Source organism: Halichoerus grypus, chromosome 7 (assembly GCF_964656455.1).
Source record: "Halichoerus grypus chromosome 7, mHalGry1.hap1.1, whole genome shotgun sequence".
Classification (NCBI taxonomy): domain Eukaryota; kingdom Metazoa; phylum Chordata; class Mammalia; order Carnivora; family Phocidae; genus Halichoerus; species Halichoerus grypus.
This window is the reverse complement of record NC_135718.1, coordinates 111,828,255-111,844,737: the sequence shown is the minus strand read 5'-3', so window position 1 is coordinate 111,844,737 and position 16,483 is coordinate 111,828,255. Positions and strand designations below refer to the sequence as shown.

Sequence of the window (16,483 nt, the reverse complement as noted above, 5' to 3'; positions counted from 1 at the left end):
AGAATTTCCGTTGGCTCTTTTTTCTTTTTCTCTTAGAGATTTTTGTCTCCTGAGATTTTCAACTACTCAAAACATGTTTTGTTTTACTTTATTGAGGAGAGTTATAATAGTTCAAAATCCTTATCGGTCGGTTTCAACATGTGCTTCATCTCAGGGTCAGACTAAAAAAAAAAATGTGACCCATTTTCTTGACATTTTGAATCATATCTTGGATTTTATGAATAAGTTGTAGAGGTTCTGGATTCTATTGCATAAATGCTTCAAATGTCCTACTCTGCCTCTCTGAAACTCCTCATCCTTGGTTTCCAGGTCACATGCTCACGAGGGTTTGCATCTTTTCTAACCGCTCATTCAATAAGTCGTATTTACTCTTGCTCCTCCTATCCTGAAACGTGGGTCCGGCCTAAAAACATGGTTCTTGGCAGTCTGGTCTTTCTTCTTTCCACTTTCTTCAACAGAGATCTCATCGACTTCCACACTTTAAAACTCACCTGACAGGGAACGGAACGAGGCTTTTCTTGCTACCAGGAATTGGAGACCCGGAGTCAAGGCTGCCGGCCCAGAGCCCTTCAGTATTTCCCACTTTCTCAACGGGGCTGCAAACAGCACCGATGGGAGGAGCATTGAGGGCTTCGGGGCTAAGGGTACTCTTGAACTTTCTTCCCCCTGGTGTCTGCCCAGATGTGAATAAATGCCGAGCGAAACTGGAGCGTGTGGGCTCAGGTTCGAGCTACGTCTGCCAGAGGGAGGCGCTCCTCTCGCTTTCCTCCCGGTGTGTGCGGCCCTCCGCACGCAGGCGGCGCGCGCCGGGGAAGCGGAACCCGGACGCGTGCGCCCCTTGCTTCTGGCCGGGCGCGGACCGCGGTGCACCACCGGCTCGCCGTGCACCACCCGCTCGCCGCCCTGCCCGGCATGGCGGAGCGCGGCGATTCCGAGCCCACCCCGGGCTGCAGCGGTCTGGGCCCGGGCGGCGTTCTCGGCGGCGGCGGCGCCGCCCACTCATGGGCCCCGGAGGACGCCTGGATGGGCACCCACCCAAAGGTCAGAAGGCGCGAGAGGAGCAGGGCGCCGATCCGGGGCCCTTCCCCAGGTGGAAGGCCGCCGCCGTCCCCTCGGCCCTCGCCTCCCTGCGGGGCCGGGTCGCAGAGTTTGCGCGCGAACCTCACGGAAGGGGACCCGCGTGCACACCGCCCGTGGCGGGCAGTCTTGGTTTTGTTTGTTTAGATGAGGTGAACTATTGTTCTGACACCACCCCACCCCACCCCAGTCCCGGACACACACACCCATCCAAGCCTTTCCAGAGCAGGACATTAAACCCAGCGCCTCTCCAGGCAGAGCCCAATAATAACCATTGCACCAGTTTCTTAGTTTTGCTGTCTAGGGCTCCTCCTGGGGATGGTCTCCTTTAATCCTCGCAGTAACCAAGTAACCACAGTACCCACAGCAAAAAACAGCTTGCGGGCCTTGGTTAGATAAAAAAGATCAAGGCTTAAAAGCACAGCCACGTTTGCACTTAGCCTTGAGCCCAGAGTGTGCGTTGTGATTTTGCTGAAGTGCAATTTCCTGACTTTTCTCATTTCTTGTAAAGTTTGAATAGGTCCTTCTCCAAAGCAGACATTTGGGTGTTTTTTGTTTATTTGTTTGTTTGTTTGTTTTTTGGGGGTTTTTGTACAGCAGCAAAGAGGTATAGTTCCTTTGCTTGCTTCTGCTTGGCAAATTGCTGCCTTGGACCAGTAATGTCCCGAGCAATGAATGGACAGTGAATGGAGATGGGGGTTTTGTAGGAATCTCAGAGACTGGTCTAGTTGTTTTAGTACGATTGCAGTCTTCTGCTGCGAAGCAGTATTTCATAGATCATTATCTAAAAACAGTCAAGAAAAGAAAAATTTCGAAGATGTAAGTCTGAAAAGAGATAATCCCTTTTCATGTTCTCTTTCTTGATTTTATTCTCCTCCTCTATCCCCTCATTCCCCGTCAAGGTGAGAAAAACAAACATGGATATGTTATTCGGTGCCATAAAAAAGAACTGTAACACCATTAAGTAGCATGAACCCAATAGTTCTGTGTGAGACTTTAAGTAGACTGCTTGAGTTTGAAAACCCTGTTAGGTCACTAGCTTTGTGGGTTGTTCTTTTTTTTTTGGAAGTTTTAAAAATCTCATTGTTCCTCAGTTTCCTCATCTGTAAAATAGGGATAATAATAGTACTTACCTTAGAGGGTTGTTACAGGATTAAATCAGTTAATATTTGTAAAACATTTGACATATAGTAAGCACTATATAATATATATATAATATATATAGTATGCAACATTAATTTCATTATTCTCATGCTTAGAAATCCTCAGTGTTTCTTTATGGGTAAAATTCAGACTTTTAGCTTGACTATCAAGACCTTGCAACCTGGTCTCCAGTTACCAATTAATTTCAGTGTCATTTTCAAACACATTTGTGGTGTGAAGAGGACAACTAATAATACCCCTGTTCTCCTGCACCTGTCCATACTTACGATGAAGCTAGTGGGAGAATATGATGGCAGGTCTGTACCCATGCAGGTCTGCTAATGCCTCACCTCTGCATTAGGCCTGCTTACCCACTGAGTCACTAGGATAGCAGGCAAACCTCAGGCTTCCCTTGCAGAGGTAGTCCACTCAAGAATGTTCTCCAGTGCTGACCAGCAAGTCTGAAAGAAGTCAGGAGTGGTTTTTTAGCAGACTTTCTTCACAGGCAAACAGAGACCTTGGAAACAGTGGCTCTCAGTAACGTGCTGCAGTAGAAATCCTATTAAAAGATGTCTCTACTCCTGGCAGATAGATTTCTTTATAGGCCCTTGAATATGTGTGTATTCCCACCTATGTGTGATTACTCACGCTGTTACCCTGCCTTCTGTATTTACTCAAAGCATGTCTGCCGTTCAGGGCCCAATCTATATCCACCTCTGCCATGAAACATTCACCAGCCAAGCCATCCAAGTAGAGCTCCTCTGACTTGTTGTCTCATGTTTTTTTATTTCACACACTGGTTTTTAATCACTGTCATGGGTTCTTATTTGCCTAACAATTGCAAGTGTGCGTGTGTTTACCTTAACAATTGCAAGCTTTTTAGAGATGGGGATCAGGTATTAATTGCTTTCTAACTCCCACAGTACCTAGAAGAGAGTCTTCTACTTTTATATATACATATTTAATGAGTAGTTGTTGATTGAGTGAAAGAAAATATTAAGAGATTTCTTCCTTCTCTGACAATTACGTTTTGATTTCCAGTATTTAGAAATGATGGAATTAGATATAGGAGATGCCAGCCAAGTTTACATAGCATTCTTGGTTTACCTGGACCTCATGGAGAGTAAGTTATTTGTTTTATTGTTCTGTTGTTGGGGCTATGGCAGGGGGATGGGGAGTTGGGTTGGGATATGGTATTTAAGCATTTTCTGTTAATTTTGTCAGTTTTGTAATTTCTTCATTTACATTGGGAATTACTGGGTAACAGAAAATACTAGAAAAGTGAAGAGAAGATAATATTCTGGGTGACGTTTGCTCAGCGGAGTATTAGGTAGAAATTTAGAATTTTATCTTTTATTTTGATAAACATTATTGTCCATTCAATGATGCACTTTTAGGTAAAAGTTGGCATGAAGTAAATTGTGTTGGATTACCAGATCTCCAGCTCATCTGCCTTGTCGGTACTGAGATAGAAGGAGAAGGATTACAGACTGTGGTGCCTACACCCATCAGTGCTTCCCTCAGCCATAACAGGTGGGCAGGTGATTTCGGTCTTTTAACATGTTAGTTCCTTTCCACTAGGAATCATTAAATTCGGGGTAGTAATATATTTTTAAAGGAACATAGGGTACAGGGATCATAGCTTTACTCTTGGTTATTTGAGGAATAAGTTAAATATGAGCATTTAACAAGTATTTAGCACTTACTGTATTGTCAGTACTTTTTCAGAGAAGGAATATATATGATAGAAATACTATATTAAGAGAACAGAAGATGTTTTCATTCTTATAAGGAGGCAAGACCATTATACTTGAAACACAGGTATTTTAAGATGTACCATAATAATTGATACAAATTATATTTGCTATAGATGTTGGTGAAGAGTATGCTTAACATGCAAGTTGAAATCAAAGAAAGTGTCATGCAGTTCATGGGATCTTTTTTAAAAAATCTTAGCTACACAGAATTGGATTAAACATATCTTTATTTCATGACACATTCTACAAATCAACCTCACGAAATAAAACTAGATTCTTGGCAGTAACTTATATCTAACTATATGGGTCCCCTCCTTCTTTGCTTCCACTGTCCTGAGGTAACTCATCCTGAATCCCATATTCATTGGGAATTGTTTAATTTTAAATCTTTTTAACTTTATAAGAGCATATAATCTTTTGACACTGACTTTATACACTCAGTATTATATTGCTGAGATTAATCCATTGTTGTGTATTTGGTTTTGGCTGCCATATCGTATTCCATTGTGTGATTGTACCCTAGTTTACACATCTGCTTTCCTGTTGATGGAGAGTTGCTAATGTTTGACTTTAGGGGATAATTTCAAACTATTTTCCAAAGTGGTTGCCTCACTTTACTTTCCACTTGCAGTGTAAACAAGATATCTTGAAGTTGTATTGTTTCTGACATTTAGTACTGTAAGACTTTAAAATTTTTGTCAGTTGAATGGGTTATCTCATGGTGGTCTTAATTTGTATTTTTCTGATCTCTGATATTTTGAACATTTCTTTATATATTTATCGTTTCCTCTCTTGAGAAATTCCTGTTCATATCCTTTGCCTATCGGATTGTTTGCAGTTTTCTCATTGACTTGTAGGAGTTCTTTATATATTCTTGACAATAATCCTTTTGGTTGTGTTTCCCAGTTCTTAAATCTGTTTTCAAGTATTTTTTGATGAATAACAGTTCTTAATTTGAATATAATCATATTTATACATTTTTATAATCAATGTCTTTGTGTCTAGGTTAAGAAATATTTCCTATCTAAACGTCTAAGGAAAACTCACCTATATTTTCACTAAGAGTTTTAAAGTTATTTTTTTTTTCATGGTGTGAGAAGAAGGTGAGGGACTTTGTTTTCATGTGGATAATCATTTTTTTCTACTTCCCTTTGCTGAATAGTCTCCTCTTTCCTCATTATCTGACATATCACCTCTGTCATTTTCCAAAGCTCCATTTATGCATTGACTTGTTTCTGAGCTCTCTTTATATTCCATTAGTCAATATATCTATCCTTGTGCCACTATCACATTTTCTTAATTCCTGCTTCAGAAGAAGTCCTGATATCCCTGGTATCTGGCTATCAAGTCTTCTTTTCTGCTTTTCTTCTTTGAAGCTGTAGCAGGCAGCCTCTAAGATGGCTTCTTGGACTCCTGCCTTCTGGTAGTCCCACCCTTGTGTAATTCCCTTTCCTTGAGTGTAGTCTGTACTTGCTGCCTTGCTTTTAACAAATAAAATGAGGCAAAAATGTTGGGATGTTCCTTCTAAGATGACATTACAAAAGACTATGGCTTCTGTCTTGGGTATTGTCTCTCACTTGCTTGTTCTGAGGAAAGCCAGCTGCCCTGTGAACTGTCATTTAGAATGGCTGAAAATAGAGGAGTAAAAGTAACTATTGATGGAGCAAGATTCTTGAGAGACAGGGAGGGGTGGATTCCAGAAAATAGTTGAAAAGATTAATATTGAGCTAAAGGAGGAGGATCTCAACTTCTAAGACTGTGAGGCAGTTAGAAAGGACAGATGAAAACAGAGCTATATTTGGATGGGTAAATGCGTATAGAAGAGAGCAGAGTACCTTAAATTCCAACATGAAGGGCTTTAATGAATACCTTTGTTTTTCTCATTTACTGTGATTGAAGAAAAAGAGCACTGGACTGAAGCCTTAAGACCTCAGTTCTGATCTTGGCACTGACACTTAACATTTTGTTTGATGATTGGTGACACACCTAATTTCTCTGGGTTTTAGTTTTTTTGTCCTTCATTGAGGGATTTAGATTGTCAGTGGATAATATGTAAGATCCTTTCCAAATCAAAGCTACCATAATTCGTTCTTTTCTTTTTTTTTTTAAGATTTTTTTTTTTTTAATTTATTTATTTGACAGAGACACAGCGAGAGAGGGAACACAAGCAGGGGGAGTGAGAGAGGGAGAAGCAGGCTTCCCGCTGAGCAGGGAGCCCAATGTGGGGCTCGATCCCAGGACCCTGGGATCATGACCTGAGCCGAAGGCAGACGCTTAACGACTGAGCCACCAGGTGCCCCATAATTCATTATTTTCAATAGTGTATTCCATAAAACTATATTAAACTAATTTTTAGATTTCTATTAATATTTTTGGTACAGTTTTGTATAATTCATTATAAGAATTTTTTTTCAATATATCAAGCTAGTCATGCTCTGAGAGGCTCTTTACTGTGAGATTTTTCTGTGTGTTTCAGAATCACAAATAGTTGATAGGGTTGACATCAAATTTGATCACTGATACTTTCTGTTTTTTACTAGCATGAGTTCTAAGCCTCTCTATGTCTAAAAGACTTAATAATTCATTCATTAAAACTCACCCTTTGTGTCTTTTAGTTACTGTAACAAATATCATACCAGTTTACTATTATTGTTATACTATTTGTTTGGAAAAGGAACTGCCATTTGGAATTAACCTGAATTTAATCCTAAAAAATAAAATCGGTAGTCTATTTGAATCAAAATGATTCATAAGTCTAGAGGTGGAAATTTAAGTCCTATTACTTTCTAGTTTTTTCCAATTGGTGATTATTGATTTTCCAGCTTTATTACATAAAGCTTGTTTTCCTCTTTAAATAGAATTAGTTGGGAGGATAAATTAGTAAGCGATTTTTACCCTCTTGCATTTAATAACTCAGAGGGCTTAATGTATCTTGGTTTTTATATAAATATTCATAATTATATTATGCAGTGGAATAATAATATAGAAAATAGCACAAATGAGGCCCAATACCCAGTAGATTTATTATGCTGTTTATGGCATGAAATTTTCTCAACTCAAAGTATGCAAATAACTTTTTAACAAATAGCTATTGTGTGTGTGTGTGTGAATGAGAAAGTGTGTATTTAATTTCATTCCTCAGTCTTTAACAGGAGTGGTATTTTTAGGTAGTAGGCATACTTTTATCTATTTTTGCCTCCATGCATATTTTGTATATAAAATGTTATATATCTAACAGATACATAATTTCAGACATTTGTTTGTTAATGTAGGAATTTTCCTTCATTAGTAACACAGAGAAGAAAATGGTTGACTTTGAATCTTTGGCAGCCTTGCACAGGGAAGAAATTCATGTCCTAAAAGTATTTGGGTAGGACTTTGTGAGGCTAGTTCACCAAATAAATAACTAAATGAATAAATAGAATGTTTTATATAAGAAAACTAACAGCTTACTTTATTCAATAATAAATCATCTACAAAAATAAATCACTGTGTTCACTTTTAAACAGCATTTTTTTCTCAGATAATGTTGTTGAGGCTTTTTAGTCTTTACTTACCAAGTATTTATTGAGTGACTATCATGTGTCAGGCAGTGATCTAAGTGTGGGGATACCATGTTGATCAAGACAACTCCCTTTGGTATCAGTGACATACGACATTATATTAGGTTTCAGGTGTACAATAAAATGATTTGGTATTTGTATATATTGTGAAATGATCATCACAAGAAGCCTAGTTAAGATCTGTCACCATACGTAGTTACAGAATTTGTTTTCTTGTGATGAGAGCTTTTAAGATCTACTTTCTTAGTCACTTTCATATATGCAATACAGTGTTATTAACTGTAGTTTCCATGCTATACATTATATTCCCATAATTTATTTATTTTGTAACTGGAGTTTGTGCCTTTTGCCTCCTTCAACCCATTTTGTCCACTCCCCACCCCCGCCTTTGACAGCCACCAATCTGTTCTCTGTATCTATGAACTTTTTTTTTTTTTAGGATTCCAGATATAAATGAGATCATATGGTATTTAAGAGAGCCTCTTGAAAATAGTGTTCTGGTACTAAATGTTGGCTTGGAAAATAAATTTATTTTATTTTTTGGTAATTGTTGGATGGGATCTAATAAAAACAGAATTCTCCTTTGTTCTGAGACTTAATTAACTGTGTAATTTGGGACTGCCTCCACTTATTTTATTGTTAGGTAATTGAATAAAAAGGACAATGGAATACTGATAAGTACTTTATAGAAGGTTGTAGCAAGACTCAGAGGAAGGACAGGAAAAATCTCTTGTAGGTGGTAGGAGACTGTGTTTTAGCAGGACAACTGCAAGTAGTTAAACATGGTTGCCTGCCTATAAGCATGGTGTCTAGTTCAGAGCAGGTGCTTTATAATGTTGGGTAAGGCAGCTAATGAATAAATGAGTATATAGAACTCAAGGGAAAATAGGGAAGGATGGGAAGTGAGGTGGGAAAGGTTACCTAGATCATGAAGGCCATCACTGATTTCAGTGTTTGCTATTAAAAATTATACTGTAATGAATAACCTTGTAAGTATATCTTTGTTCTCATGTATGACAGCTTCTCTAGGGTGGAAGTCTAGAGGTGGAATGGCTGGGACTTCAAGCATTTACACCTTCCTCTTTACTGGTTATTACTAAATTGCTCAATGAATAGTTATCAGTTTATAGTCCACAATATGTAAGTTTTCATAGAGTAGGAGAAGAGATTTACTGACCTATAACTGACAAAGATTAATTCATAGTATATAAACAACTTTTGTGACTCAAGGAAAAACAACCCAACAAAAAACATGGACAGAAACAGGCAGTTCGCAGAAAAGGAACTCAAATGGCTCAAATCCGTTTATAATCAGGGAAATAGAAATATAAAATGTGCTCATTTGTGGTTTGTCTTAACTATGCAGAAGCTTTTCAGACAGTTTACATTGTTATTGTGTGACAAAAAGAAGGTATTAGCTTATGGGGGAATCTTTGAATAGGGCTACAGCCAGCTCAGAGAGTACCTTTGAGTGAATTAGAAAGAGACAAAAAAAAGTCTCCAGGGTTGAAAGCGTGGCACGCAGCATAAGCCGGATTTCAGACCCACTTGTACCAGGCACTCTTGTGCAAGGCACAGTCTGTGCAGTATACACAATTCCCTGTCCCTGCAGCATGTTTACTGAGTCCTGGCTTTCCACAAAGAACACTGAAAATTGTTGCTATGTGGATGGTGTCACTGGAAGGCTTTAGGCAGCGGAGTGATACTGTAGATGATTCCATGGGGTTGTAAGAGTATTTTGCATTTGTAGACAATGTTACAGTATTTCAAAGTACATTCCTAAGTGTACTCTCATCAGCACTAAAATTCTGAATGGTTTATAGGGTATTTCTTTTATCTAATTTCACATGTAAAAAGCTGAGGTTAAAAATGTATCTTTATTTATACTCTGCTGTTTCCAGAAGATTATGCGGGATTAAGTGAGTTGCATCAGAATCATAGTAGATAACAAAGTCTCATTGCTATTAGAGTTCTGTTTCTTTCTTTCTATTTCTATTGGTGTTTTTAAAATCTTTTTTTATTGAAGTATAGTTAATATATGGTATTATTTAAGTTTCAGGGGTATAACACTCTGATTCAAGAGTTATAGACATTACAAAATGTTCACCACAATAAGTGTAGTTAGCATGTGTCACCATACAAAGTAATTATAATATTGTTGACTATATTCTCTATGTTGACTATATTTTCATCCCCGATGATTTATTTATTTTATTACTGGAAGTTTGTACCTCTTAATCCCCTTCACCTATTTTGCCCATCTCCCCACCCCCCTCTCTCTGGCAACCACCAGTTTGTTCTCTATTTATAAGTCTATTTCTGGGTTTATGTTTCTTTGTTTGTTGTTTTGTTTTTTAGATTCCACATTTAAGTGAAATCATGGTGTTTATCTTTTTCTGGCTTATTTCATTTAGCTTAATATCTTCGAGGTTCACCCATATTGTTATGAATACCAAGATTTCGTTCTTTTTTATAGCTGAGTAATGTTCCATCATATATATTATATATGCACACACATACACACACACCCCCCACATCTTTATCCATCATCTGTTGGATCCATCTATTGGCGCTTGGGTTGCCTCCATATCTTGGCTATTATAAATAATGCTGCATTAAACATAGGGGTACATATATCTTTTTGAATTAGTATTTTCGTTTTCTTTGGGTAAATACCCAGTAGTGGAATTACTGAATCATAGGGTTATTCTATTTTTAATTTTTTGAGGAACCTCCATACTATCTTCCATAATAGCTGCACCAATTTACCTTCCCACCAGCAGTGCACAAGGGTTCCCTTTTCTCCACATCCTTGCCAACATGTTTCTTGTCTTAAATCTTTTATTGTAGTATAAAACCAGATACAGAAAACCACACAACAGAAATGTATAGATTGAGTTATATGATAAACATCTTGAATCCTAGTAACTACCATCAAGTCAAGAAATAGAAGTTTTCCAGTCATCCCCAAGCCCCTTCCATGTGCTTTGTTCCAAGCATAACCCTCTCTTTCCCACAAAAGTAGCTGTTATTCATACTTTTATAGTAATAATTTCCTTGTGTTTCTCTGTAGTTTAGTTATGTCCTTTTTTTTTTTTAGGATTTTATTTATTTGGGGTTGCCTGGGTGGCTCAGTTGATTAAGTGTCTGCCTTCCGCTCGGGGTCATGATCCCAGGGTTCTGAGATTGAGTCCCGCATTGGGCTCCCTGCTCCACAGGGCAGGGAGCCTGCTTCTCCCTCTACCCTCTACCCCTCCCCCCTGCTCATGTACTCTCTCTCTCTCTCTCTCACGCTTTCTCTCAAATAAACAAATAAAATCTTAAGAAAAAAAGATTTTATTTATTTGAAAGAGAGAGAGAAAAAGCATGAGCAGGGGGGAGGGGCAGAGGGAGAGGGAGAAGCAGACTCCCTGCTGAGCAGGGAGGCCGATGTGGGGCTCGATCCCAGGACCCCAAGATTATGACCTGAGCCAGAGTCAGACACTTAACCAACTGAGCCACCCAGGCACCCCAGTTGTGCCTTTTTTTGTTAAGTCAGGCTTATTGAGGTAAAATTTATACACAGTAAAAATCACTCATTTTAGGGATACAGACATGTGAGTTTTTAATAAATGTATATAGTCATGTAACCAATACACAATTCCCCCAAAACTTCCCTCATGCTCCTCTGTCATCAATTCCTATAGTTTTGTCTTTTCCAGAGTGTCGTATCAATAGAATCATAGCCTTTGTGTCATGCTTCTATCCCTTAGCATGATGCTTTGGAGATTATTCCATGTTGTTGCATGTATCAGTAGTGTGCCCCTTTTTCTTGCTGAGTAGTATTCCATTGTGTGGATGTGCCACAGTTTGTTTAATCAATCACCAGTTGTTGGATATTTGGATTGTTTCTGGTTTTTGGCTTTCATGGATGAAAGCTATAAACATTCTCTTTAGGTCTTTGTGTAGACATATGCCTGCAGTTCTCCTGAGTGAATATTTAGGCACTGAATTACTAACTAGTTCATATGATAAATGTATTTTTAACTTTATAAGAAACTGCCAGATATTTTCCAAAGCTACTGTGCTATTTTCTGTACCCACCAGCAAAGTATAGAAGTTCTAGTTGCTCCACAACTTGGCAACATTTGGATTATCAGTTTATTTAATTTCAGTCATTCAGTTAAGTATGTAGAGATATCGCATTGTGGCTTTAAATTTGTATTTCCCTAATGACTAATGATGTTGAGCAACTTTTGATGTACATATTTGCCACCTGTACCTCTTCTTTGGTCAAGTATCAGTTCAGATCTATTGCTTATATTTTAAAGATTGTGTTATTTGTATTCTTAATAAATTGTAAGAGTTCTTTATGTGTTCTAGATACAATTCCTTTATCAAGTATTCTTTTGAAAATATTATCTTCCAGTCTATGACTTGTCTTAATTTCTTTGGAAGAACAGAAGGTTTTAATTTTGATTGATGTTCAATTTATCATTTTTTCTTTTACAGTTTGTAGTTTTTGTGTTCTATGTAAGAAATGTGTGCTTAACCCACAGTCATAAAATTTTCTCCTTCAAAGTTTTACAGTTCTAGTTTTTACTTTTAGGTCTGTGATTAATTTGAGTTGAATTTTATATATGGTATGAGCTAAGAGGGTCAAGATTCTTTTTCCTTTTTTTCTTTTTGCAAATGCATGTCCAGTAGTTCCAGCATGATTTAATTGCTGCAACACCTCTGTTGAAAATCACTTGACCATGTGTATACGTCTATTTCTGGACTCTAGTCTATACTCTTGATCTGTGTGTCTATCCTTTTGTCAGTGTCATACTATCTTGACTATAACTTTGTTAGGAAGACTTGAAATCAGGTAATGTAAGTCCTCCAACTTTTTCAAAGTTTTTTTGGGGGGGCTATACTAGGTCCTTTTATTTTCCATATAAAATTTAAAATCAGCTTTATCTCTACAAATAATTTGTAGAGTTATTTGTGTCTCACAAATTTTGCCCATTAAATTTTTTTTTGGTTATATCTTATAAATCTCCATTGATCTGCGTAGAGATTGGCAAACCTTTTCCATAAAGCTCTGGATAGCAAATATTTTTGATTTTGCAGACTATTTTGTCTCTGTCATAACTCAGCTCTGCCATGTTAGTGTGAAAGCAGCCATAGATAATATGTAAACACATGGGTGTGGCTGTGTTCTTATAACTTCATTTATAAAAAATAGAGGGCAGTTCAGATTTGGCTCACAGACCAGTAGTTTACTAACCCCTGATGTATGGGTTCTGCCTCTATCCCTTTCTTTTCTTTACAGTTTTCCTGTTAAAGAACCTGGGCCATTTGACCTGCATCCTCTCCCGTAGTCTGTGTTTGCCAACTGCTCATTCACGGTGCATTGCAACATGTTTCTCTGTCCTCTGCCTTTTCTGCACATTGGCAGCTGGAACCAGAGCGTTGATAGATTTAATTTGATCACATTAGTAAGACCATAAAGTAGCTGGTGGTCTGTTCTTTGATCAGTAGGCATATAATGTCTGATTACCTCTCTCTGTGTGATCTTGGTAACTATTGATACTTAATGCCTAGCATTTACTGGTGGTTTTAACCTTTGTTATCACTATTGTTCTGACTCATGATTCCAGTTCACTTCCCTTGGACTGCAGCATAGATTCATAGTATTAGTATTATAGGCTTTGGTCATATATTGTTCCCAGAACCTCTTGGTGCTGACTTTCCCCTTTGACTCTCACTCAGGAAAGCATGGTGGAATGTGAGTGGATGAGAATGATGATATAGGGAATATTAATTTTATATTAAAACATAACTTGCCAACTTTGGTACTTTATTGTTAGAAACAAATTACTTGTCACACACTGCACAATCTACCTGAACACACTGGTAGTAAATCACTACCCTGTTGTATGCTGCTTAGTTACTTGACATATGGTGTGTGTGTGTGTTTGTGTGTGTTTTAATGCTTTGTATCCCTCAAAAATATTAAATAACATTTTTATTACTAAGGAATCTGGGTAGTATACAAAGCATGAGAGCCAGAGGAATTCGTAATTTGCTGGGGGTGAAAGCTCATGTTGTTTACAAAAGACATACAGCATGTAAGGCATAATAGCTGTCTCCTTTGTTTAAGTCCTAAATTTTGGAGTCTGTTGTTTGTAAAACTGGACTAAACTCTATCATTTACGTATGTAACTACAACTTAGCTATAAAATATTTCCCCAGTGATGACAATAAACAATCTCCCTGTATCTCTTATAGTCACTTCAGTAGCTGCCTTGCTGCTTGACTACTGAGTAGCCGAGTAGCATATATATTTACATGGCTTATTTTTTCCATTATTTATTTTATGATGTGTATATATTTGCTGACTCCTAAAGAGGGAACAGTTCTAGTCAGCATGTAATGATTTACCTGTGTGAATTTCTAAGAATGCCTAAACAATTTTTGTATCCATTTCCCTCCTGTTTTTCCAGGCTTTGGACCTGGTTTAATTTACATAGTTTCTGGCAAGAGTGTGGGGTGAATGTGTATTTGGATGGAAGTGAATGAATGCACTACTTTGAGCAAAAGTACACTTTGTGACTGGTGATATCTGTAAAGCGGATATACATGATATATGTTCATATTTAAAACACCTTGACTTATATTTCAAGTCTCAGAAGGTCTTGTGTATAATAGTCCCTTGTGAAAATATTGATTTAATACTAATTGCTGATCTCCAGTGGGAGGATAGAATTGGTAAAGAGCCCACATATGACTATCTAGTAGGAAAATTATGCTGATGGAGTAGGAGGTTGTTTGTTTTTCTTGAAGGGAAGGACACACCTCCTTTTTCTCTCATCTAAAAATACTTCTTAAAGCTAATGTAAAATGATTTTTAGCTTACATTTTAAAATACTATATTAAGTTATATATTTGGATGGGATATGCATATGGAAAGTACTCTAGATTATTTCTTACTAAAGTGAATCTAGGAATCCATGTAGCAAGTTTGGTAAATGACTGTAAATGTTATGAATACAGTTTCCCCAGACACAACAATGATATAAAATCATATTAATAAATTCATTGAGGTCAAAGAGATCTGATGAATTTAAAGATGAGACAACCAGAGGAATCCTAATGAAAGCCAGAGGCCTTTTCCAGTGCTAAGGTAGCAAATGAAGTCAAATTTATGTTCGGATAGTTTGATTAGCTTCTTTTTGGCCATTGATATTTGTTCAATGTCCCTAAATGGGAGAAGTATATTATAACAAAGTTAGGATAATAGTATTACAGGTTTCTGTAGTAGTATTATAGGTAGTTGTAAATAGGAAAATATCTTAACTAACTCACACGAGGACACATAGCAAATTATGAGGAAATTTTTAAAAATTTTTTTAATTTTAATTTTAATTTTTTTTAAGTAATCTCTCTGCCCAATATGGGGCTTGAACTCACAACCCTGACATCAAGAGTCACATGCTCTACTCACTGAGCCAGCCAGGCACCTCCGTTTTTCTGTTTTTTAACTATGAAGGTTTTTTTCTGATAGAGCCTATGTCATCTCTCAGTTTCATTGTCAATTTAGTTTCTTCAGCAATATATGAAAGATGTGCTGAAAACTAAAACCACAGTTACCACATTTTAAGCTTGTCTGTGTTTATAGATGTTACAAGTTTGAAAAAAAGCTGAGTGAAGTGTTTTGTGCAATTATGAAATCCATGGACAGTTAAGATACTGTTTTTTGAAATGATCTATAAATTTCCTATGTTACAAAGGATCATAATTCCTTGCTTAGTAGTACGAATGAATCATTCATCCTTTTGAGACCTGATTAAATTATAAACAGTACTCTCTTGGTGCTAGAGGATAGTGGATGGCTTGTGTGAGGATGGAGCTTCTCCAGCGGCTGTTTTATCCTCCCACTCCCACAAATTAGTAGCATTTATTTTGATTTATGGTGATTGAGAACCTCTTGAAAATGGGTGCCCTCAGCCATTTTATCTGAGAGAAATTTTTTCTGAATATTCTCTTTCTTTGCACCTTCCAATCTGAATATTACTTTAGAAACTTAGAAAAAGGCTTCAACATTCTGTATACCAAATTGGTCATCTGCTAGTTCAGCAGCCATAAGGCAACAGTCTAAGAACTTCAGTCATTTGGTTTCATGATCCTACAGTTAAGGCTAATTTATGTGGTAAGAGAAGTGAAAACAGTTCATTACACATATAAATGAGTGTCAGAACCAATGTTAGGATTCCTAGTCTGTGATTTTTTTTTAATTTAAATTTTTAAAAAAATTTTTTATTGTTATGTTAATCACCATACATTACATCATTAGTTTTTGATGTAGTGTTCCATGATTCATTGTTTGTGTATAACACCCAGTGCTCCATGCAGAGCGTGCCCTCTTTAATACCCATCACCAGGCTAACCCATCCTCCCACCCCCCTCCCCTCTAGAACCCTCAGTTTGTTTTTCAGAGTCCATCGTCTCTCATGGTTCGTCTCCCCCTCCGATTCCCCCCCTTCATTCTTCCCCTCCTGTTTTCTTCTTCTTTTTTTTTTTTTTAAACATATATTGTATTATTTGTTTCAGAGGTACAGATCAGTGAACATACAGTACAATATTGGTTTCAGGAGTAGAATTCAATCACTTACAATCACATACAACACTCAGTGCTCATCACAAGTTCCCTCCTTAATACCCATCACCCATCTAGCCCATCCCCCAGCCACCCGCCTCCAGCAACCCTTTTGTTCTCTGTCCTTAACAGTCACTTATGGCAGGTTGCCTGGGTGGCTCAGTCGGTTAAGTGTCTGCCTTTGGCTCAGGTCCTGGGATTGAGTCCCACATGGGGCTCCCTGCTTAGCCGGGAGCCTGCTTCTCCTTCTGCCTGCCTCCCCCTGCTTGTGCTCTCTGTCTCTCTGACAAATAAATAAAATCTTAAAAAAAAAAAAAAGA

The 16,483-nt window shown here is 37.6% G+C and overlaps 1 protein-coding gene across 4 annotated transcripts in view; it reads left to right on the top strand.

The window, feature by feature from the left end:
- Positions 1-805: 805 nt before the first annotated feature.
- Positions 806-16,483, top strand: part of TSEN15 (tRNA splicing endonuclease subunit 15) — a 32,340-nt gene continuing 16,662 nt past the window's right edge. The window contains exons 1-4 of one of the 4 annotated variants that reach the window (XM_036076793.2): positions 810-1,041; positions 3,262-3,343; positions 3,618-3,753; positions 6,120-6,265. In XM_036076793.2, the coding sequence (XP_035932686.1) occupies positions 913-1,041; positions 3,262-3,343; positions 3,618-3,753; positions 6,120-6,231 (459 nt within the window). In that variant the 5' untranslated portion in view covers positions 810-912 and the 3' untranslated portion in view covers positions 6,232-6,265. Of the gene's footprint in view, positions 1,042-3,261; positions 3,344-3,617; positions 3,754-6,119; positions 6,266-16,483 lie in introns of those variants that run through there. The other 3 variants (XM_078078065.1, XM_036076787.2, XM_036076784.2) reach the window with 3 other exon arrangements.